Source organism: Nothoprocta perdicaria, unplaced genomic scaffold, assembly GCF_003342845.1.
Source record: "Nothoprocta perdicaria isolate Ctin4 unplaced genomic scaffold, notPer1 scaffold_28, whole genome shotgun sequence".
Classification (NCBI taxonomy): Eukaryota; Metazoa; Chordata; class Aves; order Tinamiformes; family Tinamidae; genus Nothoprocta; species Nothoprocta perdicaria.
This window is the reverse complement of record NW_020455510.1, coordinates 3202047-3212484: the sequence shown is the minus strand read 5'-3', so window position 1 is coordinate 3212484 and position 10438 is coordinate 3202047. Positions and strand designations below refer to the sequence as shown.

Below are 10438 nucleotides of genomic sequence, written 5' to 3'. Positions count from 1 at the left end.
GCTGAGCGCGGGCGCGCGCGGCAAACCGACCGTGCGGCAGGAGCGGGCGCGGCCGCAGCAGCACGAGGACCGGCCCGGCTTCCAGTACGACCACGAGGCCTTCCTGGGCAAGGAGGAGGCGCGCACCTTCGACCAGCTGAGCGCCGAGGAGAGCCGGCAGCGCCTCGGGTAAGCGCCGCCGACGTGGCGCGGCCGGGGCCCCTCCGCGGCCGCCCCGCCCGCTCCCGCCCAACGGGGCGCCGGGCTCGGCCGCTTCACCCTCCCTTGCACCTTCTTTTCCAGAGTTAATACTGCTACACAGACCTAGGCTTAGCAGCAATCAAAGAACAGACTCTTAGGTAAAGCGGTGCCAGTCTGCACGCTCTCAGTAAGCTCCGCTTTGCTCTTCTGTCCCCAGGGAGGGCTACTTACTCGGCCCAGGACCCACCTGGCTCCCCTGTAAGCTCCTAGGGCAGCATCAAGGCTCCTCGCAGGACTGACCTCTTGCTCCTTCTGGAAGCTGTCACTGTCATTTACCTGTAGCTCAGCAGGCAAACAGATAAAAGTGGTGTCAGAAAGGAGCAATTCAGCCCTATTTCAAAGCAGGAGTAAAAATCATGTTTTCAACATGTATCACCTGCCTTGGATGCTCATGAAGTTTGTTAATCACATTGGCATGCCCAACCCAGCTCACCTCTATGCCAGCTCGGCTTTTAAACTTACACGTGGAAGGTATTTCACTTGGGGATATGACTTAGCCAAGGAGTTTTTTTCTGTTTTGAACAGATTTTACACACAATAACTCACTAAGGGGGAAATGTTTTGGTGATCTCAGCTAAGGTCTCCCCGTAGAGAGGGCCCAAAGCGGACGCTGTAGGATGGGCGCAGAGCAGGATGCAGCTCCCTGGTGGCTCTGTTGTGCCTGGAGGGCACTTCATAGCTTCCAGCATCTCCAAACTTTCTGATTTCACATACTGTACCAGGAGGTAGAGTGGATTTTAAAACATTTCACTTYATTTTTATTGCAGTTTAATAATCAGACACGGTAAGAAGGTGGAAAACAGTTTTGTTACAGGGACCTCTCTGCAGTGAGGGTTACAAATTGTGTCACTTACTAGCATGAGTGGCTCTTAGAAGATCAGGTTTAATGAAAAGTTATTTTTGAGCACTTTCTGGCAGATACTCCTGCTGTTCTAACCGCAGAGCATGCTGCTGCTTTTCCAAGTCACTTTAACGTGCTTAGGAAGCGTGACAGCACATCAGTCGTGTGGGATCAGTCATGCTGCGCCGTCCCAGGGCTGGGCAGCAGTAATGCACAGCTACTCTCATCTCCCTCCAGCAAACGAAAGGCAAACAGCCACAGAAAAGCCCTACAAACTCAACCCAGGTACGATCCAACTTGAGGGGGCAGCGCTTACCAGCCTGGAGTTGTATCGTGCCATGGCAGTAACATCCCGCTCCTCCCACGCTGGATCACTTGGTGAGGGGAGACGCCCCTGTATTTGCAAGCTCCACGCTGCACCAAGCTCACCTGGCTTTGCACAAGTTGGAGGTGGCCCCGGCGCAGCATCCCGTGGTTGCGTGAGGGCACAGGGACAGCCGGCAAGGAGGAGAGCAGGGCTGCAGTCCTGTGAAGTTCTCCCCATCGCTTGCAGCAGGCCTGTGRGCTCCTGAGAACATAAAGGACGATTACAAAGTGTCATGCTATAAATATGCGTTATTTATAAAGAGAAAGGTCAGGGTTTAGCTACACACTGTTGTGTCCTCAGACATCAAGCACAGAGGGGAAGCCTTCCTCCCACAGCCACTTTGCAGCAGTGCCTGGGTGCAGTGCAAGCAGGAAGGTGGGACAGGGTTGGCAGGACGAGGCCCGAGGYGGAGCGGACGCGCTGCCTGCAGCACATCTGCTCGCCTCCCATTRGCATTGGCAGGATCATCTAGTGCATTTAACTTACTACATTTAGCAATAAAAGGAAAGAGCAGCTAAACCAATTAAGGCAAATTCACTGCAGGGCAAATCCATTGATAAATACAGTCCATTGTGCAATGAAAGGGACTCTGGTGGTCAAGTTCCCTTGAGACTTAAACAAAAGAGTTTTCCAGTCAGTTAGCTTGCAGTTTCCTACCTCAAACGGGGGATTCAGTAACTTTCAGTAACTTTTTGGTTTTTGTCCCTGGCTCAAAAATACCTTCATTACTAATTCCGCAGCCAGATCTGAAACACCACTCCATTTAGCTCTGATTTTCAGTAAAGAGCATATGCTACACATCTGGCCTCATTGGACTGACACATGACTGGAAATGCAGCAGGTTGCCTCTGGACTTACTGCTCTCCAAACCGAGGCTCAGGAAGGGACACTGCTTTACCGGTTGAGCCGTTCCACCATCCAACATTCACTTCTTTGTGGCAAACCAAGATGTTGAATTGCATGAAACAGTTGAGAGATTTCATTATAGCTTTTGGCTGCCTGGAAGGTTAGGCCAGCTCACCTGTCCATTACCAAGTCAGGGTCTAGACAAGCAACTGCTGTTCTTGCACCACCTTACAAGTGATGGGGTCCGTGCTGGACCACGGGGCTGGTGCATGAGCCACTCAGTACCTTGCGGTGGCCACTGGTAGTCACTGAGCAGCCAGGTGCTCTTGCTGCCCCGTGAGCAGTGATTCAAGGGTTAAAACTGTTCCTGTAACTGAAGCCAGGGTGGTTGAGMACAGAGTTGTGCTAATTACCCTGTCCCAAGAGCAGGGCGCATAGTTTCCCACAGGCCAGTGCCCAAAATACAATACTACAAAGACAAGTTTACCTACGAGYTGTGGGATTCAAATTGCACCCTTATTTTAGATAAAGGCTTTTATCAGCGGGGCTGCTGCTGTAGCTGCAACAGAAGCCAGCTTTAYAAACTTGAAACTATTGGCATTTCACAACTACAGGCATTGCTTTGTAGATTACAGAAAATCTAAACATGAGGGAGARTTGCCTCTCTTTTTGCAGTTTTCCCAGCCAGTTTTATCTGCAGCTGCATTCAGAACTTGACAAAAATTTGGGGTCCCCTAACATCTTAAGGGCTGCTGATTTCTGGAGGACGTGAGGMGGGGCAGCATTATACAGGGTACTGGCCTACGTCCAAGTTGCCAACAGAGACCGGACGCCTGCTGCAGTCGAGCTATTGAATTTGTGAATAAGGGGCATTCCTGGCAAGGCAAGCAGTATAGCTTCTCTGGGAAAGACAGCAGAGACACAGCAGCGAAGGGAAGGACTGGCAGGAGAGCTGCACACGGGCACACACATCCTCTGTGCTACAGGGAAGGGCTCACTGTAGCCTGGCACCAGGGCTGGAAGGCCACAGCAYGGACTGTGGGAGCCTGCAAAATCCTCGGCTTTGCCCGGAGGGCCTCTGGGAGCCGCAGGGCTGGCTTTCCTCGGAGGTGAGGTTGGCCTCCGACTCGCAGCACGAGGGCTCCCTATGGGCACCGAACAGGTTCCCCCTGCATTAGTAGATAGGACCTAAGAAATCCAGTGTCACGCACTGTCTCCGGTGCTCCCTCTGAGGTGCTCCGCTCACTTATTTTGGCCATGCAAGAAGTTCCATTTTAGTTATTCACAGGAATATTAAATAAAGCACGGAGAAATATCTCCGAAGGTAATCTGCATAATACAAGAAAGCCTTTGCCAGCATGTCAGCTTTCTAGATTTTGGGCACTGCATTTCTGTGGAGAACAGCGGGACAAGAATGAGGCCCCCACGAAGATGGCTAAAAGCGGCCTGGCATGCACTTTGCTTTTGTCAACTCTTACAGCTGCCTGTCTCCTTTTACAGGAAGATCGTGGATAGGATAGATGACAACAAAGATGGCTATCTCACAACAGAGGAATTAAAAGACTGGATTAAGCGAGTACAGAAACGCTACATCTATGAAAACGTGGCCAAAGTTTGGAAAGATTATGATCTAAACAAGGACAATAAAATCGCCTGGGAGGAGTACAAGCAAGCCACATATGGCTATTATCTAGGTACGGCAACGTTTTCACATTACATGCTGAAAGAATACTGTTGTTACAAGGCACAAAATCATACCTTATAGTCAGTAGGAGCTGAGTGTCACATTTAGGACTTGGAAAATCACATTAAATATTACAGATACTCTGAGGTCAAAAGCAYTTCAGCTGTTCACTGCAGCCATTTCCACACAGGGCACCTGTGGACAGAGAGTTTTGTAGAGGAGTTATTAGATGTACTGACAAAGCTGAACTGAAGCCTCCTGCTCTAGTTTAGAAACAGGGGATTACTTTTTAACATTAAAAATASTACTTTAGTTAAAAAAATAACTTAAAGCACCATTAATTAGTATTTGTGCAACTCAGTTTATCCTGTAAAYGGGAAGATCGTTTCCAGCTACCATAGGGACAGCTTCTGAAGACAGCTTCTAATGACACTAATAAGGACAAGTCCTATTAGATTAAAAGGGAGCTTATTAGATCTATGAAAAGACGTTTTTTTTTTTTGGCACACATACCTGCAGCAGTATCCTTAAGACTCCTTTTCAGATTTTGCTCTGTGTAATCCACAAGGTTAGGAGAAGAGATACCACGTTGTCATCTTGGGTTAATGCAAACTTAAAATTCCCACCAGTGATTTCCAGACTAGTTTGTTTCAAATCTCTCTCTCTCCTAAAATAGGAATAGAGAAATTGTTATAATATGAATATTTTAAAATCCTATTTTAAAAATTATATCAAATTTTTAAATCATCCACTATAATATCATGCCACTGAACACCCAGAAAAACCTTACTGTTTTAAGCTGAAAAATAATTGTCAGGTTCCCCGTAACAGAGGTGGAGCGGTTAGGTAATTTCAGCCAGCGTGCCCGTTTCCAAAAGCAGCCTTTGCTTTGCTTGCCTTTTCAAACTGAAAGTTTGCATAGAGCATACTGATTCCCAAGAAGGATAACCCTCCTATGAACAAAATCTATCTCAGATAGTGCCTAAACAGACTTTCAAAAACAGATTTTAAAAACTCTATGAAAGGTAATATATTATATTGCAAAATCCATCATCCTGGATTCCAACAGCAAGTTCACTTGGCCACTTACCTATACTCCTAAGCTACCTTAAAAATCAGAATAAATTGCTTGACCCCAGATTTAAAACTTGACAGGGAAGGTAAGTTCCATTTTAGCAGAGCAGCAGTTCTGGCCGCAAGCTTTTGTGTTTCTAGACCCTACTAAGTAAGTGTTAGCAAACTAGGGGGCTTCACTGTGGTAGTATATTTTATAAGGACCAGCTTTAAGATTGTGTGATTAACCTGCAGAAAATCCAGAAGAATTCCAAGATGCAACTGATCAGCACAGTTTTAAGAAAATGCTGCCCAGAGATGAAAGACGATTTAAAACTGCAGATCTGGATGGAGACTTAGCTGCCACTCGCGAAGAATTCACTGCCTTTCTTCACCCGGAGGAATTTGAGCACATGAAAGACATTGTTGTCTCGGTAAGCACACCAAAACAATGACACGCTTTCTGCTTTTCCTKTTCAGATGAGTATTGAAATGCTTCTCTGACCTTTCCATGCAGAGTTTAGAGACAGGAGTGTGCGCACACACCCACACACCAGTGGCAAACTGAGGAGCAGCAAGGGACGACTTTCATGAAATTCACTTGGTTTAGTGTTTCCAGCACAAGACTAACTTGTTCAGTGCATTTAGGYGGCTCTTAAATGGAATCAGAAAGAGTCCCGACCTCAACTTACACTTWAAAGGAAGGGTGTACTAACATTTATGTAAGTTTGAGGAAGCTGATACCWGTCCTAAATGAAAACTCAGGCATGCTCTCCAGTTCATCCCTGTGCAGGGAATTTCTTCGGCAAGACAGGAGATTTGTCTATTCCTTGAACTCCTGTATTCAGGAATTCAATTCCTTGAATTCCTGTAGTTAACAGGAGCAAGTTTCTCCGTGTACAAGGGCAAGACAGGCCTCRAACAAGTAAGGATCAGTGAGGAGAGTAGTCTGAGTTCTCGCTTCTCTCAACTTCCTCAATGCAAAATTGTTTTCCAGGAAACCTTAGAAGACATAGACAAAAATGGGGATGGTTTTGTGGATCAAGACGAGTACATTGGTAAGTGTTGTGGCTTGTTCCTTGTAAAATCTCCAGTTTGCCTGTCTTTTCTCAAATCTAGACCACTATTTGCAATTCTAAGATTTCTGTGCTCCAATTCAACTATTTTCAACCAACCCCCAAATGGTCTAACTTAATTCTAGGCAGATAGCAACATCAATGGGAAAAGGTTCCTAGCATTTTCCAGCCTAAGATCCTGCTGTTACTGGCTTACAAACTGGCTAGCTCAGAGGTCTGKAATGGTATTTTCCATGGCAGGAGGCTACCTGTGGCTGTTTCTGACAGGAAGACCTTGATAAAATAGTGCTAATTCCAGAATTCAGATTTAGTATTTCCATGCTTTGAAACAAGACCATAAAATTTATAAGGGTTTGTGATATCCAAAATGGGCCTTTCYCAGCTTCTCTGAGTATCTGATGAGTTTTACAGCTTTTGAAAGCACTGTTCAGAAATACAGGAGGATCATAAAGTGGACTAGTCTCTACACAYGTTCCAGCAGAGCCTGCCTATGCCAAGTAGCTGGGAAGCATGTCTGGTAAAACATGAAGAACCATCTTYGTGCAGTGCAATAAGTCTGCATTAAAACAAAACAAAACTTTCTACTAGTTAATTTACCAGGCTTAATTAGTAGCTAGAAATGCTTATTTTTGAGTGGTAAGGCCATTATGCTTCTTCTAAARATACAAAAAGTTCCATTAAAATTAAGCTTTGTAAGAGTAACAGTTAAGATTTAAGGTTGTCCAAAAAAGTTAAGTGTATGAAAACAGCCCTGCACTGCTGCAGTTCTGGAAAGAGAACAGAATGGGAAGGTCAGCCTCAGATCACAGTTCATTTGCTGCAAYTTCCATCACACTGGGCAGTTAGCAGCTCTCTTGCACTTAAACCTATCAGAACAAAATGAAAATGTGACTAGAGATGAGCAGTAYATTTTTCCCTTTTGAATGATGCCACTGATACCAAAAGCTAACTTCTCCCACTGCACCCACTTTGATGGTTTTTTAATCAAAAAAGTAGCAGCAGGAAAGCATTAGAGCAGACTCAAAGGCATCTTTCGTGTTTCTAGTGGTGCTATAAAGATCATTTCACACACAATCAGGAACAATATACACATGTTAATTAATGGCAGGGGGGTTCTATTCCTTGTAAATTATATTTAGTCTCAGAATGCGAGTGCTATTCATTTATGACTGAAATAACAGAGCAGCATAATTTCCACAGTAATTTCAGTTCATTCAGTGACATTACCTACATATAATTATAAGGTAATTGTCAACATTTGTTACSATGTGAATGCTGTTTTTTCTTGCCTTCTATAGATAGGCACAAAGAATGTTCTAGTCACGATCACCCCACATTGGCAAGGATGATAAAAATCAAATTGACRGGACGTGTCAGTTGCTTCAGATAAACAATATAATCTACACATTAAAAAACAACAAAAAAAGCAAATGTGTTGTTTGAAGTTTTATCAGTTGAGGAAAAACTGTGCTTAAAATATTCCTACTTCCCCTACTCCAAACAACGAGGTTTAGTCAAAAACCAAGCACACAGAAATCCAGAACTCTTCTCTGCTATTTTATAAGGCATTTCCCCACTCATTTTCTTACACAGATAACAGCTGTCACTGCTGCACTTCCCACTGATGCCTTTTAAATAAGCACAGGGCTGACGTATAGAGCAGCTCACCTACCCAGCCCCTGCATCCCGTGTCTCCGGCGGCACCGCGGCCGAGCTGTGACGAGCGCACGYGGTGTGTTCCTCGTGCGGAGTGCCCTGCTGGTGCACAACAAATTGTGCCCGTCTCTCCGTGTGTGGAATACCTTCTGCTGCAGCACAGCACTCCACACTTCTGTTTTCTGTACAAAGAACCTCTGTGCAGAGTGAAAGTTCAGTCTTCCTTTGAGGAAGATTGTATTAATTTCTTGAGTTTTGCATAACTTGCAAGCTACGTGTGACTTGAGACCTTTACTTCCTCTCCAGCTGACATGTTTGCAAATGAAGAGGGTGGACCAGAGCCTGACTGGGTGATTACAGAGCGTGAACAGTTTTCTGATTTCCGTGACCTCAACAAGGATGGGAAGATGGACAAAGAGGAGATTCGGCACTGGATTCTCCCACAAGACTACGATCATGCACTAGCTGAAGCCAGGCACTTAGTCTATGAATCAGATGTAGACAAGGTACTTAGTGCTTTGGTATATTTTAAAAAGATGTTAAATTAAATATTTAATTGGTTTCCTCTGCATAATTTCAACTAGCAAGTGATGATTCTTAGTGACTTTTCTTATTAGTACACTTTAAATGGAGTTTCAAAGGCCATAAGTGCTAGCTAGAGCCTTAATGTATCAATGCAATTTTTAGTTGGTATGGTTACAAAGTGCAATTGGTAAAATGCAATTTGTTACCTACSAGCTGTAGAAGTCCCATTGGCTTCCTTAGGTTAGGAAACAAATTCCTTATCTTCATACACTTTAAAGTTTTAACATAGTAAAAATACTCTTTCTTCTTTTAAGAGGGGTCATGGATCTTTAGATGTTAATTTAGACTGCAAGAGAAAAATCAGATACACATTAAACTGGAGGTAGTAAAAAGCCACTATTTATATCATCAAACACACACATCTTTGTCTTAAAGACTGGTCCAGTACATCTGCTTCCTCTAAGAYGGGAGATTAATGGTTCAGCAAATCCCAGATGGTGATCTCCAGAATTGCAATATGAGCAAAGCTGGAGCCTGAAACACCACGTCGCCCTTATGCAGAGAGACTTAAATTTGCCAGCATAAGTGACCATCTTCAACAAAAACACCAGAGGATTTCCAATTTTCATAGTTAGAAAGGCAAAACAAAACCACTGGCAAAAAAACCCATTCCACATAACTTAAACATTCTGGTTGGCAGCGAGTTGCTTGCAAAGCACTTTTAATTAACAACTCAACCCAAATGAAGTCAGTGGGACTTTTGACTTTACCGGAGTCCAGATTTCACTCATCACAGCTGTGGTGTTTTCTGAATCTGCAGCCTGCTGCTTTGAAGAATTTTCTATCTRTCATGCCTCTACTCAGCCTTCAAGACTTTCTTACAGCAATTTTGTTTTTCTCCCCCCAGGATCAAAAGTTAACAAAAGAGGAGGTTCTAGACAAYTGGAATATGTTTGTTGGCAGTCAAGCTACTAACTATGGGGAGGACCTCACAAGAAACCATGATGAACTATGATGCAGCGCACAAAGCAATTGCCAYAGACCTTGTGTCCTCGGAACGGAAGTCCCCATGTCCAGCCCCTCCTTTGGGACACACAAGGGATACCTTCACAACTGACTTGTATCAATCTATTTTTTAACATACCAGCTTATTACCTCAGAAACTGCATAGAAATAGCCTTTTACTCTCTTCATATTGTTAAACACTATATTATTGCTATTATCTTATATTTTTTACTTGGAGTGGGACAGGTAATATTCCTTAATAGATGAACGCCAGAATTGGGAAATGCACTTCTAAAATGTAATCCGGTGACCTTTAGTAGTGAAACATTTTCKTAAATACCCATTTTAACAGAGTGAAATACAGCTAGAATGAGAAAGAAGCTTCCTCTTTAAATAGGCTGCTTACTCCTCTTTCTTTAACATCATATAATAAGAATTATAGTTTCACCCCCTTTATAAAGACTTGCTACAACAAGATCCAGAGCCTTTTTCTCCACATGGCATTTTTGTGTCTCTGGGCCGGAGGTGCTGGAGGGGGGGCTGAAGCAGCCCTGTGCTTCCCAGCTGGAAGTGCACCACGAGCCCCCGCGATGCAGGGACTGTCCGTGCCAGCACCCCAGGGAGCAGCACGGAGCTCCCGGTGCCAGCGGCTCCTTCCAACAACAGGGCAACACGCACTTGGTTGGGGGCTGTCGTTACGCCGTTTCCGGCGAGGAATTATGCCGCATGGAGCATGATTTACCTCACGCTTTTTGCACTTTACCCAAACCCGGCTCTTACTCACGTARTGTGAATGGCAGCAGTTCTGTGATGGAGAAAGAACGAGACATATCAGCCCTCAGCCCTCTGGGCCCTCTGCCTTCCACGCCGCATAAGGGGACAGATCATGTGGCTGAAGTTCTGGTTTTGTATGTATATAAGTGCGTGTTATTGAAGCAACTGTGGGGAGACAGCTTTCTTTCCAAAGGAAAGGGAAAGCTTTCCTTTCTCTCTGCACAAGTGCCTTTTTTTTTTAAACTGTTTGATGTGAGCTATTACATGTATTTTTTTATATATATAAAAAATGCATATMTATATGCAACCTAGAAGAGTTTGGTTGTTTTTACATGTACTGGTTTTCAACAAGCACAATAAAACCATTACTG

At 44.5% G+C, this 10438-nt stretch overlaps 1 protein-coding gene across 1 annotated transcript in view; it reads left to right on the top strand.

Moving 5' to 3' along the window:
- Positions 1–10235, top strand: part of RCN1 (reticulocalbin 1) — a 15420-nt gene extending 5185 nt beyond the window's left edge. Inside the window, exons 2-7 of the mRNA XM_026041097.1 lie at positions 7–168; positions 3795–3988; positions 5287–5465; positions 6029–6089; positions 8070–8269; positions 9196–10235. Coding sequence (XP_025896882.1) covers positions 7–168; positions 3795–3988; positions 5287–5465; positions 6029–6089; positions 8070–8269; positions 9196–9303 — 904 coding nt within the window. The 3' untranslated portion in view covers positions 9304–10235. The remainder of the gene's footprint in view (positions 1–6; positions 169–3794; positions 3989–5286; positions 5466–6028; positions 6090–8069; positions 8270–9195) is intronic.
- The last annotated feature ends 203 nt before the right edge of the window (positions 10236–10438 follow it).